The sequence below is a fragment of the Rhinopithecus bieti genome, unplaced genomic scaffold, assembly GCF_001698545.2.
Source record: "Rhinopithecus bieti isolate Rb0 unplaced genomic scaffold, ASM169854v2 scaffold_47298, whole genome shotgun sequence".
Classification (NCBI taxonomy): Eukaryota; Metazoa; Chordata; class Mammalia; order Primates; family Cercopithecidae; genus Rhinopithecus; species Rhinopithecus bieti.
The window spans coordinates 53,391-74,605 of NW_016818822.1; the positions used below are offsets into that span (position 1 = coordinate 53,391).

The 21,215-nt window shown below is 43.1% G+C and overlaps 1 protein-coding gene across 1 annotated transcript; it reads right to left on the reverse strand.

The window, feature by feature from the left end:
* Positions 1-4,757: 4,757 nt before the first annotated feature.
* Positions 4,758-16,027, reverse strand: RBMX2 (RNA binding motif protein X-linked 2). Its single transcript, XM_017857561.1, has 6 exons — positions 15,920-16,027; positions 15,593-15,708; positions 14,093-14,144; positions 8,769-8,898; positions 6,606-6,783; positions 4,758-5,741 (listed from the first exon to the last, which is right to left on the reverse strand). Exons 1-6 carry the CDS (start codon positions 15,922-15,924, stop codon positions 5,254-5,256), a joined length of 969 nt encoding a protein of 322 aa, XP_017713050.1. The 5' UTR covers positions 15,925-16,027; the 3' UTR covers positions 4,758-5,253.
* Positions 16,028-21,215: the final 5,188 nt, after the last annotated feature.

Consider the following 21,215-nt stretch of genomic DNA (forward strand, 5'->3'; position numbering starts at 1 on the left):
CATATAGCTTAGAGTAACACAATTCACATGTGTCCTATGGTTTTGCCACTTTATAGCACCTGGCACATAGCTTCAGTATTTTGAATGATCCATCTAGGGACCAATGTATCTTTGATGAGTTACCATTGATCATCCTTCAGTTATAGAATATCAAATGCTTGTCACAAATGTAATTGCTCATGATTTCCTGTTGAAAATATGACCTGCTCTTATCATCTATTTTGTGATGCTGTTTCCAGTAACACTTGCAAAATCAGGGGCCACTTATTAAAGAAGAAGTCTAGGTTAAATCATTCATAGTGCAAATAGTCACTCCTCAAATTATATCTTCTAAGTTTACATTTTCAGATAAAGGACACCAGGAAACGTTTGACTTTATTCTTTGGTCATAACAGCACCGTGGGGAGCACTTTCCACTTCACTAGAATACCCTTTAGATGATGACCACGTTACTTCTTTCAAAGAGCTTCAAAACATGTTTACAGAAGGAATGGCCTGTACCAGATAAGGATTATTTCCAACTTAGGATTCATGAGTCCATAAACTACCAAGACAGGTACTTACTAGGTACATGCCTCAATACGTTAGAGGAAGCAAAAAACAAAACAAAACAAACAAACACAAAAGACAGACTGACAGATTCAGGTGTTAATTAGGCCACATCAAAAAAAATATTGATATGCTAAGAACTAAAAAGCATTCTTCATGAGCACTTCAATCAATGTGGCTGTTTAGGTTTGAGGTCACTAGCAATTTGTCCACTAATGAATTCCAACTCTGCTCTGTGAAGTCAACTCGTGAAAGGAACAAGTCAACATTCACTGTTCCCAAAGTTTAACTAAAGTCAATGACTAGTGAGTTGTTTCAGGCTGGGCCTAGTGCAAGATGTATCTGTGCCCCTCAGACCTCTGACTGCAGGGAGCGTAGCTGACCTCTGAGCTCTGAAATTCAACACTACTGTAACTGAAATCCAACGTGGCTGAAACCCACCATCCATCACTGCATTTTCACCAAAACCAAACTTTCTACAGGCATCTGTCGGTGTGGCAGAGACACTAAGGCAGGCCATTTCTACGAAGCAAAGGACTCCCCTAACACGTGACTTTGGGTCAGGGATACTGTCAAGGAAGAGCTCCCACCTCATAGAGAATGACCAGGAGAAAACCTGCCATTTCTTCATCATAGGTGTAGAACGTAGACAGTGAAATTTAATGGGTTCAAACAAAACAGTTTATTACAACACAGCAAGCAACATGAGCATCAGTGTGTTTTTTCCAGTTCGCCTGCCCCCAAGTGCCACAGGACAACGCAACAGGCTCAGATGGACGCTACACATACAGGCAGTTGGATCGCAACTGAGGAACCTAGGATCAAGGGGCTCAGGACTTTTTGGGTAATGAGCAAAGTAGCCAATACCCCACCCCTGGGAAGTGAGCAGTTAAATAGTAGTCACACTGTGGTCACCTTGCCCTACTTGGTTGCCTATGTGACTGTTTTGCTGAAAGTTTTACTTTCATCATTTTGAGTTTGAGGATTCATGAGCAAAAGAAACTGCAATATTACACTCAAATGCAGTTAAAAGTTTAATGACCAACATAACAAAAGAGTATAATAGTTAACTTAGCAAAAGCTAAAGTAGGAGAAAAGGGAAAAGGAAAATATGTTTTGTTTTTTGGTTTTTGGTTTTTTTTTCAACAAACTGGGGAGAATACCTACACCCAGATCAAGCAGTGCTGGGAAGTCCTGGATACAGCCATCTGGAGTCCCAGTTGGAAAAGGTCTCCGGCAGTGTGTCCACTCCATGAGTGAGACTTCAGAGAGCAATTGGAGAGTCCCAGCTTATATTACCAGAGCGAACCACAAGGTCTGAAGGACAGCCACGGGGGCTTTACCTTCAGGAAGTTCTAGAGATGGATAATGGAACATGGTGTCCCTAGGAGCAACAGTCAACAAGGGTGTTGCTCACTATCTACAAGCTGAAGAGGATTGGAGGAGCAGGAGGCTACGGGAGCTTCCCCCAGTAAAAAGTCCTACTTCCTTGCTTAGCTGCCATACTTCAGCTGGTTTTCAGGTCTGGAAAGAGGTGGCTGGATCCCTGGGAAGGACAATGGTGAGTATGCAATGATTCACCTAGTACTTCCCCAAAGGGACCTACAGCCACTTGGGGATATGTACACTGGGCAAAGAATACTCAAACATTCAGCGGAACACTGGACCCAAGATCTAAGTTGACTGATACCTAGAGACAGGAAGCATCATCATGGCCCTGGTTAGACTGGGGGCTTATGGAGGCCAAGTGATAACTGAAGTGCTGGCCAAAACAGGATTCACAGTGTGCCTGCTGCTGACCCAGTCAGTGGTCATTTCCTAGCCCTAAGTGTGTAATTGGAATTGACCTGGCAGTGGGAGTAATGCCCCCATGGCTCCTTGGTCTGTTGGAGTGAGAGCTGTCATAGTGAAGGCCATGTCATAGTGAAGACCTCTGAAGCTCCTCCCCCGAAACCCCTCCACAGACAGGATAGTAAACTGTGATGGTTAGTGTTGTGTGTCAGCTCGGCTTAGGCTACAGTAACCAGTTGCTTGATCAAACACTACTCGGTGTTGCTGTGAAGGTACAGTAATCCCCCGCAATCTGTGGTTTCAATTACCTGTGGTTAACCGTTGTCGGAAAATATTACATACGTGAGATATTTTGACAGACACCACATTCGCATAACTTTTATTACAGTATATCGTTATAACTGTTGTTTTACTGTTGTTGTTAATCTTATTGTACCTAATTTATAATTTAAACTTTATCATATGTATGGATAGAAAAAACATAGTATATTTAGGGTTCGGCATTAGCCAGTTTCAGGCATCCACTGGGGGTCTTGGAACGTATCCCGTTGATAAGGGGGGAGAGTGGATTGTGTAGATGTGGTTAACATCTATGATCAGTTAAGTAATGATTACCCTCGATAATGTGGGTGGGTCTCAACCAATCAATTGAAAGCCTTAAGAGGAAAACAGATTTCCCTGAAGAAATCCCACCGGTGTCAGCTCTTGTTTCATGAATTGTAGGCTTGCCTAACCAGCCCCCATAATTGTGTGATCCAATTCCTTGCCACATATAAAAACAAGCCGATGAAATGACTTAACCCAGTTCATGGGCCTTTGTCACTGGCTACCACAGCACTGGCATAATGGGTGCATAAGCACAGCAGCCACGATGGCCAAGATGGAGGCCAAGAGGCAATAGCATGAACAGCTTACAACGACTGATGTAGCAGGGCTCCTGACAGGTGACTCTGGCTCAACTCACTTTGGTCTAGCTGAAATCGTCTTAGAACTGCACAATACTTTTCCTACCTACCCTTCCTTCCTATTTCTTCTCCAGAGGTTAGATCTATATCCTAGTCTGACAGCTTTCCCAGACTCCTCGACCCTCCCCCATGACATCCCCCACAAACTCTCCCAAACTCTCCTGCATGTCTAACCAAGGGTCCAAATTAACACACAGGGAAGTCCAACTTAGTGCACTATTATTATTATTATTATTATTATTTTTTTTTTTGAGACGGAGTCTTGCTCTGTCACCCGGGCTGGAGTGCAGTGGCCGGATCTCAGCTCACTGCAAGCTCCGCCTCCCGGGTTCTATTAAAGCTCTGGTCTTTCATTTTGCAGGGTCAGAAATCTGACCTTTAATAATTTACCAGGGAGTATTTATTAAAGCTCCTGTGACCTAGTACCTACCAAACTTGTTAAAAGACTGATAGATAAAGGAGAAAGCTAAAAGTCAAAATAAGAAGGAAGTGCCAGGCAGACCAGAAAGACAGACAATGAAGCTGACAAAGGGTTCCCATACCAGCAACAGTGGCTACTTGAAAAAAGGACAAAAGCTAAAAGGTAGCCTGGTATGTCTGGAACACAAAAAGGAAGCTGACTAGCCAAAAATTAGAAACAACCCACATGTCCACCCACTGAGGAGTGCATAAACAAAATGTGCTCTATCAATACAATGGGATATGATACAGCCATAAAAAGGAATGAAGTACTGATACATGTTACAATGTGGAGGACCTCAAAAACACTACATTAGACCAGGTGCGGTGGCACACGCCTGTAATCCCAGAACTTTGGGAGGCCAAGGCAGGCGATCACTTGAGGTCAGGACCTCAAGACCAGCCTGGCCAACATGGTGAAACCCCATCTCTACTAAAATACAAAAATAAGCCAGGTGTGGTGGTGCACGCCTGTAATCCCAGCTACTTGGGAGGTTGAGGCAGGAGAATGGCTTGAACCCGGGAGGCAAAGGTTGTAGTGAGCCGAGACTGCACCAATGCACTCTAGTCTGGGCGACAGAGTGAGACTCCATCTTGAATTAAAAAAAAAAAAAAAAAAAAAAAAAAAAAAAAAAAAAAACCACTACACTAAGTGAAAGAAGCCAGACACAGAAGGCCACAATTGTATAATTCCATTTTTATGAAAGATCCAGAATAGGCAAACTCATAAACAGGAAATCGATTGGTGGTTGCTAGTGACAGGGAGGAGGGAGGAAATGCGGAGTTCTTGTTTAATGGGTACAGGGTTTCATTTTGGGATGATAAAAAATGTTTTGGAACTAGTCAGAGGCAATGGTTACACAACACTGGATATTCAGTACCAAACACCACTGAATTGTTCCCTTTAAAATCGTTAACTTTATGTTATGTGAATTTCACCTCAATACAAATAAATAATCAATACATTGCAAGGAAAAAATGTGGAAAGAGGCATATCAAACAAAAAAGTTTTAATGAAAAAGAAAAGACATTAAAAATTTCTGTAAACAGGAGGGTTTGGGCATGGAGCTGGCTGATTTTAAAAATCCTATCCCATTCGTTCACATCAAGCTGTCCAAACCTAGTAACTGGAAATGTCCCAAGATGCTGGGCTGTAAACATCGAACACGAAGACTAGAATTCTAGAATTATCTGGTATTTTCCCTTTCCTAAAAATTCCATCTTCAACTGAGGTCTATGGGTTCAAGAGCCATATTTATGAACCAAAATTCAGGATACATACTCTGGTCCAGGGACAATGGATGGTGCGAAGAATATCCAGGATATCTAGCTGTTGAAACTGCAGCCCTCCCAATGACTCTAATACTCAAGAGATTAAAAGAATCCAGCCCCAGAAGTTTCAGATACAAAAATAGTAACAACCCAACTGAATTTGACTGCATTTAAAAAACATAATTATTTCCAAATCTACTGAGCAGCTGAACAGTCTTCAGTGACGCCTACGGTCACTGGGATTCGAAGATTCCCGCTCCCGGGAGTGCCGGGCCCTTTTATGCCTATGGGATTTATCTCGGCTCCTACTTCTACTTCTATGACTACACCCTTCGGAACGCCCATTGTACCAGCTAGAATGTGTGTCTGAGCTCCGCCCTCTGTCCCTAATCCTGGTCTTTTCTTCTCTTGCCTCCCTCCTGCTTGAGGACTTGTGCTCGTGCTTGGGTTTCTCCTTCTTCAGCTCCCTCTCTAGGTCCTCTGCTCCACCAGAGTAGGCAGTCCTAGATTTGGGGAGCTTCTGCCCCTCCCTGGCCTCTGACTTCTGAGCTCTCTCTGCGTTCTTGCTGCTGTGCTTCTTAGGGCCAGGGTCATCCTTTTCCTTTACTATCTTGCATCTGGGTGATGAAGAGGATGGTTGCTCTGCCTGTACCTCTCGGTCGGCTTTCTCTTTTTCTTTCTTTTTTTTCTTTTTTTCCTTTTTGTCTGGAGGATAAAGGAAAGAAGCAGTAAATAAGAAAAGGTAAAAAAATAAAGAACTCCCTTAAAAAAAACAAAAGCACTTTTCTTTGCTGAATACATTACATCAAACACAGGTACTATAGTTCAAAAACATTGACGGCCGGGCGCAGGGGCTCACGCCTGTAATCCCAGCACTTTGGGAGGCCAAGACGGGTGGATCACGAGGTCAGGAGATCGAGACCATCCTGGCTAACACGGTGAAACCCTGTCTCTACTAAAAAAAAAATACAAAAAAATTAGCCAAGTGTGGTGGCGGGTGCCTCTAGTCCCAGCTGCTCAGGAGGCTGAGGCAGGAGAATGGCGTGAACCCGGGAGGTGGAACTTGCAGTGAGCCGAGATCGCGCCACTGCACTCCAGTCTGGGTGACACAGCAAGACTCTGTCTCAAAAAAAAAAACAAAAAAATTCACGATAGGAGGTGGGGAATGTGCATAAAGAGAACAACCTTGGCAGCAGCATGAAGGGGCCACTGTCTAGGCCTTTAAGGAGAGTGCCTCAAGAAGCCAACTTGGATGTCTATCACCCTTGATATGTCAAGTTGCTGTACAAGGTAATTCCCATGCTGAGTTACCTCTTCAAAGACCTTATCTCCAAATGCAGTCACATTCTGAGGCACTGGGGGTTAGGATTTCACCATATTAACTTGAGGAGAGAGACAATTCTGCCCATAGCACCAGCCTTCCACTGATACTCCCCACTTTCCCAATTAAACTATGCTTCCCCATACCTTCCCCTTTCACACTTGAGTTGATTATCAACTATCAATGAATGCAAGGAAGAGCAGACATTAAGGCCATCCAGAATCTTCTCTTAGGTCTTAATGCTTTACCTTTTTTGTGCTTTTTTGTTGGTTTTTCATCTTCAGAGCTCTCAGACAAACTTGGTGAGGGGGTACGAGCCCCACAGCCCTTCTCCTGGAGCTGTCTGGTCACATCATCCATTTCTTCCGAGTCCTTAGGGGCCCGATAGTTAGACACATGATCCACTCGGATAGTTCTTCCTTTGATCTAAGCAAGACAGGCAATGCTTCAGTGAAGACGGCCCTCATACCAAACTGCCAACTATTTGAACACAAGCTACAGAGAACCATGATTTGAACTACATCCTTTACCTTCTTGCTAAATTCTGTCACTAAAGCAGACCTGTCCAACTGGTGTGTCATAGCATGTACACCTAAATATTAATTTGTATTAATATTTAGTTAATATAATTTTATTATTATAAAATATATAGTGCAGCCTCTCAGTGCAGCCAGGTGAGGCCTGGGGCAATTGTACCAGCAGCCTCATCACTTTACTCCAGGGCACTATACAAATATCTTCATGTTCTGTATGTGCCATAAAATGAAAAAGACTAGGAAATACTACCTCAAAGCACAAGCATCAGGGAAGACTGAGATTTAGATGCATAATGAATTACCCTTGGTCTGTAACCTAAGTTTACAGTGAAACATACCCTAGGAAGGTCTGGCAACTAGAAGGAATTCTTGAAATCTAGCTTAATGTTACAACTGCTTTCTCGAACCAGCAATTAGGAGGCAAAGTCAGACCAACAGTTTGGAGGGAGAAAGGAATCGAGAAAAAGGCACTTGCTTTTTTCTTAAGCCCTCACACCTTGCTCTAGCCCCACCATACTGGAACAATAAGCTCACACTGATTCTTGCATTACGAATCACAACTCTCCAGGTGAACAACAACAAAAAATTAACCCCTCTGGCCAGGCGCAGTGGCTCACACCTGTAATCCCAGCACTTTGGGAGGTCGAGACGGGTGGATCACTTGAGGTCAGGAGTACAAGACCAGCCTGGCCAATATGGCAAAAATTTGCCGGGTGTGGTGGTGCACACCTATAATCCCAGCTACTCAGGAGGCTGAGACAGGAGAATCACTGGAACCCAGGTGACAGAGGTTGCAGTGATCCAAGGCCACGCCACTGCACTCCAACCAGGACAACAGAGTGAGACCCTGTCCCCCTCCCCCTGCCCCCCAAAAAATTAACACCTCACTTAAAATAAAACATTCTATTTTTAGGCAGATACAGACTTACTCTCTAGGCAAAGCCATTCAAAATTTAAAGTTTGGCTTTTATTGTTCCAATACAAGAGCAAATTTTTATTTTTACCTTGAAGCCTGAGCGGCTTCTGTTATATATCCTCTTCTCCATTTTGAAACACTTTGAAAAACCTTCCTTTTACAGTGACACCCTCTGACTGCTGGCTTCCTTAAACATCAAGCCTAGAACCTTGTTCCACTCTCTATAATCTCCAGCTATCCCTTACTCGTGAATCAGTGACAAACTCTCCAACTCAAGCCTCCCCACACCAACTCTGTGACACTGTTCATTTCAACTGCAGCTTTTTTCCTAAATGAGTGCAGCAACCACATGGAGCATCAATACGCCTGACTTGCCCTATCTCCTTCTAAGAACTCAGTGCCTCACTTACGACAGTGGAAATGAGAGGGAACTGGGGGGAGAAAATTTCAGGATGAAATTACTTTTGTAGAATCTGTCATCAGGTTTTAACTAGAGAATTTCTAGAGCCCAATATGCAAGGTCACTGGAGATATGTGACAGGCATACATGGGTATGTCCTAGATTATGAGGCCATGTTGAAGCCCAAAACTCCCAACACAGGACAATATGGAAAAGCAATGTTTGCTAGTCTCTTCATCCTCCAGTGCACCAGAGATGATAGTAGACAGTAAAAAAAGAAAAGTGAAAAACAGGCCTGGATGACAGGCAGGCCTGGTGCCTATGCTCCTGGGGAGATGGTTTGTTAACAGAAGGGGAAAAGAAGCAAGTCCTGCAGGGCCACGAGCCAACAGAATTATTTCCTGGAATCTCTTCTTGACCAGCATCTCCAAATCTCTGCAGCCCCCGCAACACACCAAGCTGACAAGTCCTGCCCTTGTGTCTGTGGGAACCAGGTAGAAAACGAAACCCCTATACATGGGAAAAAAGTCCAACCAATCTGCTTAATAAGCACACTCACCTTGATCCCATTAAAATTGTCGACGGCCAGAATTGTGCTCCTCTGGTCTTCATAGCAGAGGAAACAGAACCCTTTGGATTTCCCAGTTTTCTTGTCCCGCACGAGATTAATGTTAACAATCTCGCCATATCTATTTATTTTATAAAAGAGTAAGACATTATTGACTTAAAAGGCAAAAACATGCAGATAAGGTAATAAAACAAAATTCAAATAACATAGTGTGTACAAAAGATACATCTAGAACAGGATGACATAGAAAGGTTGCAAAGAAAAAGTCAGACAAGTATAGGAACACCCAATTAAAAATGGGTGGCAATATCCAAGGCAAAGACTAATTCAAGGCCAAAATAAAATATCACATGAGACTAAGATTATTTTACACTGAAAAGGCCTAACTACACAACAAAGGTATACATCAGGAAAACTTTGAGTCAATTAAGAAATCAAAAATTTTAATTAAAAAAGCTATTAGAAATGCAAAGAGAAACTAAGAGAGAAAGTTATGGGAGAATTTAACACATCACTTTGAAGTTTATCACGCATAAAGTGGACAGAAATAAAATAAAATCAGATGAATTAATACACATAATTATACTAACAAATATTAATGTAGGACTATTAGATACATAGATATCTTTGAATCCTACAAAATGACATTTTCAAGAATCCATGAAGCATGTATTAAAATTGACTATGGATCAGGTCTCAATGTAAACCTCAATCATTATACCAAAAAAAAACAGAACAGACCATGTTTCCAATTATAATGTTATAAAGCTGGAAATGACATTGTAAATAAAAAACACATTACCTAACTAGAACTTGAAAGCTACTCTCCTAACAACTGCATGAAAGAGAAGATGAAGCAAAAAAAAAAAAAAAAAAAAAAAAAAAAAAAAAAAAAAAAAAGGGGAAATTTTTTAAAAAAAAAAAAAAAAAAAAAAAAAAAAAAAAAAAAAAAAAAAAATCAATGGTAGACTATTTAGAAAATAGCAAAAATGAGAAAGATATATACCAAAACTTATGAAATGTGGCTAACGTCATACTCAGGAAAATTTGTAACATTAAAAGACTTTTATTGTGAAAACAAAGGATGAACATAAAGGAAGAAAGCAAACCTAATGAAAGCAGATGGGAGTTAATATAGATAAAAGCAGAAATTAGGCTAGGCATGGTGGCTCATGCCTGTAATCTCAGCATTTTGGGAGGCCAAGGTGGGAGGACTGTTTGAGGCCAGCAGTTCAAGACCAGCTGGGGCAACAGAACAAGACCCTGTCTCTAAAACAAACAAACAAAAGGCAGAATTAAATAGAAAAAAAAAAAAAGGCCAGGCATGGTGGCTCACACCTGTAACACCAGCACTTTGGGAGGCAGGAGGATTGTTTGAGGCCAGTAGTTCGAGACCAGCCTGGGCAACAGAACAAGACCTTGTCTCTTAAAAAAGCAAACAAACAAAAAGGAAGAATAGAAAAAAAAGACCAGGCACGGTGGCTCATGTGCATAATACCAGCACTTTGGGAGGCCGAGGCCATAGGATCACTTGATGCCAGGAGTTTGAGACCAGCCTGGACAATACAGCAAGACCCCTGTCTCTACAAAAAAAAAAATTGTTTTAAATTAGCCAGACATAGTGTACACCTGTAGTCCCAGCCATTCAGGAGGGTGCATGGGGAGGATCACTTGAGCCCAGGAGTTAGAGGTTGCAGTGAGCTAGGATCATGCCACTGCACTCCAACCTGAGCAAGAGAGTGAGACCCTGTCTCAAAAAAAGAAAAAACATTAGGAAAAAAAAGACTACCTTACTCCTCACAAAAAGATAAATTCCAGATAAGTTAGAGGTTTATAAATTTAAAATAAAGTCATAAAATAAAATAGGAATTGATAGATGTTACATGATCACATACACACACTTCAGCCCAAAATCTAGCATCCTACTTAATGAGAAATACTAGAGCCAATTTAACTAAGTTTAGGAACTATTTAATACTAAATTGGAGGTATAGACCAATGCAGTTAGATAAAACAGATACAATAAATGAAAAGAGGAAGTAACACTACCTTTTTGTAGATTACACATGACAGTTGTCCAAGAGCTCAAGGCTACAGTGAGCTATAGTCTTAACACTGCACTCCAGCGTGGGTGTCAGAGCAACGCCCTGTCTCAGAACAATCAATTAAATTAAAATGCTAACAGCTGGGGAATCTGGGTGAAGGAGATACAGATATTCTTTATATCATTTTATAATGTTCCTGTATTAAGCCTGAAATTATTTCAAAACCAGAATTAAAAAAAAAAAAAAGAATACAGGCACTGGCTTGAAGGAACTCATGTTGACCCTCAAATAGGGAAAATTTGAGCATCAAGAAAGAATAATGATAAGTATAACATATCAAATTAAGAAAAAGTAAGTCCATACTACAGGCTGAGCATCCCTAATCTGAAAATCCAAAATTCAAAATGTTCCAAAGTCTGAAATATTTTGAGCACCAACATGTCACAAATGGAAAATTCCATACCTGACACTTTTAATTTCTGATGGTTCAATGTACACGAACTTTCACATACAAAATTATTGAAAATATTGTATAAAATTACCCTCAGTCTACGTGTGCAAGCTGTATATGAAACATAAATGAATTCTGTGTTTAGATCTGGGTCCCAGCCCCAAGATAGCTCATTACGTTTATGTAAATTGGAAACACTTCTGGTCCTTTGGTCCCAAGCATTTTGTTTTCGTTTTGGGTTTTTTTTTTTTTTTTTTTGGAGACAGAATCTCACTCTGTCGCCCAGGCTGGAGTGCAGTGGTGCTATCTTGGCTCACTGCAACCTCTACCTTCCCAATTCAAGTGATTCTCCTGCCTTGGCCTCCAGAGTAGCTGGGACTACAGGCACCCACCACCACACCTGGCTAATGTTTTGTATGTTAGTAGAGATGGGGTTTCACCACGTGGCCCAGGCGGGTCTCACTCTTGAGCTCAGGAAATCCACCTGCCTCGGCCTCCCAATGTGCTAGGATTACAGGCATGAGCCACTGCGCCCAGCCCCAAGCATTTTGGATAAGGGATATTCAACCTGTAATACAATACACAACAAAGTGCTAGAGCAAAGAGTTAATATCCTTCAAACATGAAGGGCTCATGTAAAATCAACAAGAAAATAAGGAAAATACTTGTAGAAAAAAGTTGGCAAGGGTATGAATAGACAATTTACAAAGAAAAAGAATAATGGGCTGCAAATCTAGAAACAGATGTTCAACCTCACTGATGATGAAATAAAGGCAAAGCAAAGTAATAATGAGAAGCCCTTTGGCAAATATTTTTTAAAATAGCCACTGTTAATCAGGATTCAGAAAATGGGCATTCTAGTGAGTGTGGAAATTGGTACAACCTTTTGGAGAGCAAAATTTGGCAATGTTATAAAACATCTTTAAAATGCTAACTATATTGAGCCATATTCCTCTTTCACTAAAGAGGGACCATGAGGGTTGCATACAAAAATGTATATAACAAATGCACATTGCAGTATAAGTTCATAATAGCAAACCCCACTGGAAATACCATCCAGCATTTTTTAAAATGATAAAGAGATATGCCAAAACATTAAGGTTTTTCCTTAAGAGTGTGTTCTGTTTTCTTCTTTATACTTTATTTTGCCAAATGTTCTATAATGACTATATTATTACCTTCAAAATTAAGAAACAAAGTAGGTTTTTCTTTTCTTATCTTCTTTTTTTTTTTTTTTTTTTGAGATGGGGGAATCTTGCTTTGTCCCCCAGGCTGGAGTGCAATGGTGCAATCCTGGCTCACTGGAACCTCCACCTCCTGGATTCAAGCAATTCTCCTGCCTTAACCTCCCAAGTAGCTGGGATTACAGGCACGCACCACCATGCCTGGCTAATTTTGTATTTTAATAGAGATGGGGTTTCCCCATGTTGGCCATGCTGGTCTCAAACTCCTGACCTCAGGTGATCCGCCCACCTCAGCCTCCCAAAGCGCTGGGATTACAGGCGTGAGCCACCACGCCCAGTCAACAAAACAGTTTTTTGAAAGGCACTGTTATCAGCGGCAATCTTCATGGAGAGCAACGTGTGTAACCAGAATAGAGAATAGAGAATTGAGAATTAGAATAAACAAACAAGCACACATGCTAGCTGATCATCACTCAATGCAAGTAGAACTAAACAGCTCCAAGATGGAAAGCTGAGTAGAAGTATCACAAATGGGTAGAAATTATAGGCTGCACCTGCTGTGAACCTTGCACCATCCACAAGTTGGAGGAAGCAATCTTTGTCCCTGCCAGGGCCCTCAACCCGTGTGGGTTGCCCAGGTTCTCTATCACAGCCTTCTTCTCACGGTTATTGCCCAATTCCTTTCCCATGGCTTGCTGCCCCATAAGTGGCCCAACCACTCAGCCAGGGTCCTCTGTCCATGGATGGCCCTACCATCCTGCCATAGCAATCCCTCTGCCAGTGTATGCTGTGTTCGCTTGGCCAGCCCCTTTTGCCATGGTCTGCTACCTGTACATGCTGTCCAACTTCTCTGAAACAGTACTATGATCCCAAGGCCTACAAAACCCAAACGTAGTGGTCCTTTGCACCTGTGCCAAGGTCCTCTGGCCCTGTGGGCTAACTGTGCTGTTTACCTCTGGGGTTGTAGGCCAGCTGCCCAGCCCCTCTCCTACTAGCTGCTACTAACAGTATGAGCCACCAACACCCTCTCCCACCAAATGCCGCTGCCAACACCTCAGCAGAATGAAGAATATACAGATCTCCTATTCATTCTTGTTCCTCGTCGGGCTGTGATTCTCAGCCTCCAGGTAGAGACTGGCTTTGCTCACTAACCTTACATGCATTGAGAATCAAAGAAAGCAAACTACAACCTTCTGTTTTTCATCCCAATTCCTCTGTGCTTTGCCCCAGTGGTATGATGCCACACAGATAAGGACCAGAAGGGCCCTGTGACCATGGGTTACCCCTAGTTTGCAAGAGCCCAAGGAGGCGTACCAATATGGTACCTTCCTGAGGGTTCCAGTCTGTTCCAGTCTAGGCCCAGGCTGAACAAGCCTCAGTGAAAAACAACAGAAATAGACTAGAATCCCCAAGATGGCCTCCCAAATTAACAAACCTCTTGGATCTCCCACAGGAGAACATTCTAGAACCATGTCCTGGGACTGATCTAGAATAGAGCAGAAGCTCCAGCCCTCCCCATGCAGGGATGCCATTCAGCCTAGAGTGAAAATAAGTGGTTTTTGTGATGCCACAAAATGCATTACAGAAATAAAGTACTCTGTCGACTCAGGAGGCAGGAAATGAAAGGGGACTTACTGTGAGAACACACAGATGATGTCCCCTTCAGTCAGTTCATAAGGAAGCCCTCCTAGAAAAGAAAACCACATTTCAGTTCCACCAACATTTACCAAGTGTTTACTACGTACCATGCACTAGGCCAGGCACTAGGGGTGCAAACAGTAAGCAACAGGCCCTGATCTTAAAGAAATCAAGTCTGGGCTGGGCACCATGGCTCACACCTGTAATCCCAGCACTTTGGGAGGCCAAGGCGGGTGGATCACCTGAGGTCAGGATTCGAGACCAGCCTGGCCAATATGGCGAAACCCCATCTCTACTAAAACTACAAAAAAAATTAGCCGGGCGAGGTAGCGGGCACCTGTAATCCCAGCTACTTAGGAGGCTTAAGCAGGAGACTCGCTTGAACCCAGGAGGCAGAGGTTGTAGTGAGCCGAGATCGCGTCATTGCACTCCAGCCTGGGCAACAAGAGTGAAACTCCAACTCAAAAAAAAAAAAAAAAAAAAAAGAAATCAAGTCTGATGCAATGACAGAAGTACATGTAAGGTGCCAGCAATACAGGAAAAGGAGTGATTAATTTTGAGTGGAAGTCAGTGTCACCACTAACAAAAGTAATCTGATCACTCAGTCCTCCTGGCACCCAAAATCCTATGGGCAAAGCAGATAGTTTCCATCACAAACCTCTGCTTCCACAAACATGTTGAATTCATCTGCTCATTACCCACAAATTTACAGCTATGATACAAAATTAGTCTACATATGTCATGATTAACCCCACCTACACACAGACAAAGGTTATAAAGACACTGTTAAGCATTTCCTAGGGAATAATTTCCCTTCCAAATGTTTCTTTCCTCATCTGTAAGATGGGGATATTAGCATGTAACTCGCAAGACTGTTATAAGGGTTAAGTAAAACGATGCATATAAAGTGCTTGGCACAACGTTTTTACAATAACCTCTTTGAAGCATCAAACTTGTACAATTACTGGTTGTGATATAAAGTGAATACAGTAATGGTAGTGTGGCCATGGTCAGAAAGCAGGAGCTAGAGGAGCAAAGTGAACTCTGCAAGGGAAGGGGAATGGGGGAGGGCGGTGGTAGCAATATGGGGCTGTGGCTAAGACCATGAGTTCTAGAATGCTATAGTTCTGCCTGTTGCGGTTATTAGCTGTGACCTTAAGGAAGCCCCTTAACTTCTCTGCACCCCAATTTCCTCAGCTGTATAACGGGTCGGGGGTGAGAGAGAAATAACAACAGTCCCTGAACCTTAGCACAGCAAATGGCAAACAGTAACTCTCATGAGCATTGATTTGGCAGGGAAGGAAAACTAAAATGGGGGTAGCAAAAAAAAAAAAAAAAAAAAAAAAAAAGATGGAACACGGATTCCCGGGCAGACAGCAGATGGATATAAAGGAGGGCAATGAATGTAAGCAGGAATGAAGGGTGAAAATGCTGAAATAGTCAGAAACCGAGCAGGAGAATCTTGGGAGCACTGCGGAAGAAAGATGTGCACCTCACCCAGGAAGATCCAAGCGCTGTCCTTGTACTCGGAGTGCCAGGACACTTTATCGGCCACCCCAAGCTGGACCTCTCGTTCATTCAGCTCGTTGATCAGCTTCACCTTAGTTAAAGGACTTCACGGTGGCGGGGGGGAGGGGAGGCAGAAAAGCAGACAAGTAAATGCGAACCGGCCGAAGCTGAAGAAGAGCAAAACAAGGGGACGAGCTGTTCTAGTCCCCGCGCCTCTCCCGCCCCTCGACCCCGCAGACGCTCTACCACCCCAGCCCCGGTAGACCACCCCCAGCGGCCCGCTGCTCGTTCCTCAAAACAAAGCTGACGCCTTACTTCATCTCCGCGGGCTCGCGCTCAGCATTCAGGAATCAGCGCCCGGGAAAGGCAGCGCAGCGCATGCGCGGTCCCGGCGCCGGTGGCTCGTCGAGTCGGTGACCTCGCGCCGGAAGAGGTGGGGCGTACCGGGGCGTGGCGCCTGCGCACTAGAAGCCTTCAGCGTTCTGTGCGGTTACCTGTTGTAGAGATGGTTTTCTCTAATTTTCGCTTTTCTCCTCTGTGAAATGGGGTAAAGGCACGGGCCTGGGCTGTTGCAGGACCCCCAGCTCTTGAACGATATCGGAAACTGGTTAGATTAGCTATAAATATTTGCTGAATGAACGGAATAAGCAGCCTGATGTGGCGACTTTAGTCTCAGCCCTCGCTCCCAGTCCAGAGTCCCACTTGGACCTTCGCTCCTAGTCAGTTGCTCACGCACAGACCCATCAAAGCATCCCTGCCATGGCAGAGAAGTGAAGAAGATAGGTGAAAAGGTAAATCTTCTGTTGTCCTTATCCCAATACATAGGCAACAGACCAGTGTGCCTCTATAGACTGAATTGAATAACTACCGATTTGCGTGAGAGCCGCTGCACTTACTCTTTTCCATAGGCTCTCTCCTAGTTGAGCAGGAGACAGAAATTAATATTGTTAAATTAATAGCTAACAAGTGAGCAGATGATGTACTGTATGGTACTAGAGTATGTGCTAAGCAATTTACATGTATTGTCTCTCCACCCTCACAACAACCCAATGAAGCAGATAAAATTACAATCCCTGGCCGGGCGCAGCAGCTCATGCCTGTAATCCCAGCACTTTGGGAAGCTGAGGTAGGAGGATTGCTTGAACTCAGGAGTTTGAGACCAGCCTGGGCAACATAGCAGAACCTGTCTCTAAAATAAAGGAAAAAAGGGGGGGCCAGGTGTGGTGGCTCACACCTGTCATCCCAACACTTTGGGAGGCTAAAGCAGGCAGATTACCTGAGGTCAGGCGTTCAAGACCCGCCCGGCCAACATGGTGAAACTCTGTCTCCACTAAAAATACAAAAATTAGCCAGGCATGGTGGCACACGCCTGTAATCCCAGCTACTCGGGAGGCTGAGGCAGGAGAATCACTTGAACCTGGGAGGCAGAGGTTGCAGTGAGCCGAGATCACACCACTGCACTCCAGCCTGGGCAGCAGAGCGAGACTCCTTTTAAAAAAAAAAAAAGAAAGAAAGAAAAAGAAATTTTCCACCCTCATTTTGTAGAGGAAGAAATGAGGCTCAAATGAATAAATTAACTAGAAAGGTACTAGAGTACCTGCACCCATTAGGTCAGGTTGATTTAATCAGTCCTTACTGAACATCTAGATTTGTCCTGTGCAGCTAAGGTCTGTAGACAGGAGTATCAGGGTGGGTCCTCTGCCTTCAAGGAGCTAATATTATAATTAAGGGGACAAGATATATTTGCCTGATAGATTTCAACCAGAAATATCTAGAAACCAGTGGAAGAGATGATTAACATATAATATGTGATTTAACCCATATTGACAGTTTGAATCCATTTTGCACATGTCCACATCAGTACCTGCTCTTGGACCATGATGTTCTAAAAGTAAAAGTGCAGAGCTGTGTGGCCTAGCTCAGAGCACCAGATATTAGGTCCTTCATAAAAACATTTTGATGATGATACCAACTGTACCCTCCAGTGGCCTACCATGTAACCAATGTCCTGCCAAAAAGGAGAACAGAGCCTGCCCACCAATGACAGTTTCTCCTCATTCATTCTATGTTTGTTCCCCCTTCCCCATTCCAACCTAGCTATTCATTAACTTTGTAAAATTATCTTGGCAATGAAAGCTAAACAGTGACAGATTGCATATGGGGTTTATCTGCTCCTAGGAATCTCAGGTTGCTTAGTTGTGGGTTGAAGCAGCCACTGCAGAGTGATAAACTAGCATGCAGCATTATCTTGCTGACTCTTTCAAATGTCTGTGAAATGAGAGAGTTAAGACTATACCTGGGGATAAGTCATCAGTGTTCCGAGAGAAGCTGGAGCAAAAGAGTAGAATAAGACCAATTTAGATTGAGAACATGAGAAGGGTATTATTACTATGCAGCTGGTAGGTTCAGCGGAGCTATTCTGAAGGTGAGAGAGCTGAATATTGCTTCAGTTTTCCTGGAACTGAGAGGTTTCTGAGACTTCTGACCTTTGGAGCTAAAACTGGCAACCCCAGAACAAACCAGGATGGTTGATCACCCTAGGAGATCCTGAAGTAAATAACGAAGCAAGGAAGTCAGACTTTCCATAGGTGTACTTGCAATTGACAGGAATTGGTAGGTAAGGTGATGCCTAGAGATATCCATAAGTATGAGCTGAAAAGAGGTGGGGATGCAGAGGACCCTCTGAACTTAACATCTGAAAGTAGAACCAGGGTTTGGCATCCAAGGTGGCTGTAAGTGATCTCCACCAGTAACATCCATTTAGCAAATATTCTATGCAGTATTTAGTTCTAGCTTCGGAGGGTAATGCTAAGGTAGTCAATGGCAGTCCCTGCATTCAAGGAAAGGCTGAACTATCTATCTAGCCAGAGTCATCTCCCAACTTCCCACCACCACACCACACCCCCAAACAGTTTTTCCCCCAGACTTCCCTATTTTGGACAATGTTATCACCATTTTCCTGGTTGCCCAAGCTCAAAAACATGGGTTTCATATTTCAGTCTTCCCTATTCTTCACCTCAACATATCCATCCACTCACCAAGTCCTAACAATTGTACTATTGCAGTATCTATAAAATGTGTCACTTCCAGTCACCGTCCTGAGTCATTAGCACATGCCTCCTGGCTCTTTCAGTACTCTTCTAGCTGCTCCAGCCCCTATTCTCCATTCTCTTCTGTCACTGTTCCCCACTAAAAGGCTCAACTTAAGCCCGGCTCCACTTCTATCCATTCCCTCAGAGGCCCCTTTCATCATCCCACCTTGGCACCTCTTCTGAGAGAGCCTTAGACCCCTGGGCCACCCTCCTCTCTCTTACTGAAATCTGCCCAAGCCCCAAACCCCCAACAAGTCATTCATCATGCAGGAAACCTTTCCTGATCTTATGACCCCACAGTGATAGCTCTTACTTCTGAACTCTGTAACACTACAAAACTCCTTTATGTTCTTCTCCCAGAAAGACTATGAAATCCTGGAAGGTGAAGGCTCTGCATGTATAAGCTCCTCAGAATCTCAAGCCTCTAACATTTTCCTACATACATAGAATGCAACCAATATACTTATTGGTTAATGAAATTGAAAAATCACACAACTATGATTACCTTTAGGAAAACAGATGAGGGTAGGGGTAGAGAAGACTTTATTTTATTTTCCCTTTGTTCCTTTCTATATGGTTAGAATTTTCTTTTTTTATTTTTATTTTTATTTATTTATTCATTTATTTATTTTTTGAGACAGAGTCTCACTCTGTTGCCCAGACTGTAGTGTAGTAGTGCAATCTTGGCTCACTGCAACCTCTGCCTCCCAGGTTCAAGCGATTCTCCTGCCTCAGCCTCCCAAGTAGCTGGGACTACAGGCATGTGCCACCACAGGAAGACAGGGAGGAAGCCATGTAAGTGTCTGGGAAAAGAGTATTGTTCTGAGACAGTGTATTTCAGAAACAGCAAGGAGGCCAGTGTGACTGGAGAGGAGTAGGCAAGGGGGAGAATGAGACATTTTTGTTTATTTGAGAAAATCTTACTTAGTACCTACAATGTACCTGACACTGTTCTAGGTACTTCACATGTATAAATTCATTTACTTCTTACAACAACCCTATGAGACAGATATTATTATCCTAATTTGGTAGATGAGAAAACAGAGGCACAGAGAGGTTAGGTTGCTTGCCCTAGGTCACACAGCTGGTAAATGGTAGAACCAGGATTTGAATCCAGGTCATACGGCTCCAAAGTCTGTACTCTTAACCACTATACACAGGATAAGTTGAGGTAAGGAGAACAGATCAAACATGGTCATGTTGGGTACTGGCTTCGGAATTTACTCAATGTGACATAGGGAGTCACCAAAGAACTTTGATCTGATGTACATTTTAGTAGGTTCACCTTAGCTGCTGTGTTGATAACAGACCAGGGAGTGGGCAGGGGATGCCTACAGTAGAAGTAGGAAGACCAGTTTGGAAGCTCTACAATAAATCAGACGACGGATGATGGTGATTTGTCTCCAGGTGACAGCAAAGAAGATGGTGTTCCATGCTGGTATTGTTCCAAACTGAAAAATTATTGTATTTTTAAATAAAAATAAATAAGAACACACATGACACCAACATAAAGGCACATCCTGTGTTTGTCAGTGCTCAGACACTGGCCTAGATGCTGGGGATACTACAGTGAACAAGACTATAAGACCCAGTCCCTGCACTTGAGCAGCTCACAGTGTTACAAGATAGTTACAGATATAAACAAACACTTTGTATTCCAGGTGATGAATGTCATATTGAATGTATGAGTGAAATGCCTTTAGAACCAGCTGAGTGATAATTAATTCTGATGTTGGGGGTCAGAGGAAGCTGGGGGTGGAAAGTAGATTGTCAGGGAAAGTCACATAGAGTCAGGTGACTGTTGAGCTGGGCCCTGAAGGCAGTCACATGTAGATGGAAGACGCAGGATGGGTACCACACAGAAACAGCATTTCAAGCAGTGGAACCACCAGAGGCAAGAGCATCAAAGTGTGGAAAGCATATGATGTGACCAGGTGATGGGATGGGGCAAAGTGGTAATGGCTGAAGATAAGGATGGAAGAGTTCTGGCCATTTTGTGAAGGGCCTTGTAGAAGAAGCCAAGAAGTTCTGATTCTAGCTAGTAGACAATGAGAAGTGATCGTATAGCTTAATCATTCAGTCATTCAACCAGTCAACCAGCTGACCACTTTTGTTGAGGACTTGCTATAGGCAGATACTGCTTTAGGTGCTGAGAATATAAAGGTGAACATGTTCAGCCTATAAGGAAAACATGTATGTGGGGACAAAAACATAATCTGAGCATGTTTCTTTGAGCCTGGGAGTGACATGGTCAATTTTCTCTTTGATCACCTTGGAACCAGTGTGGGGGATGGACTGAAGACATGCAAGCCTTGATGCTGTGAGATCAGTTGGGATACCTGTTGGCTGTGATGAGCAGGAGCAAACAAAGCCAACAGATTTCATAGCCACAACATGCTGATTCAAGTAGATGTGGGTAGTGAGGAAACATCTAAGGATGACGCTTAGGTTTCCAGCTTGAGACACTAGTTGGGTGTGACACACTTTGCTAAGGTAAAACAGGCAAGAAGACTGGTTTG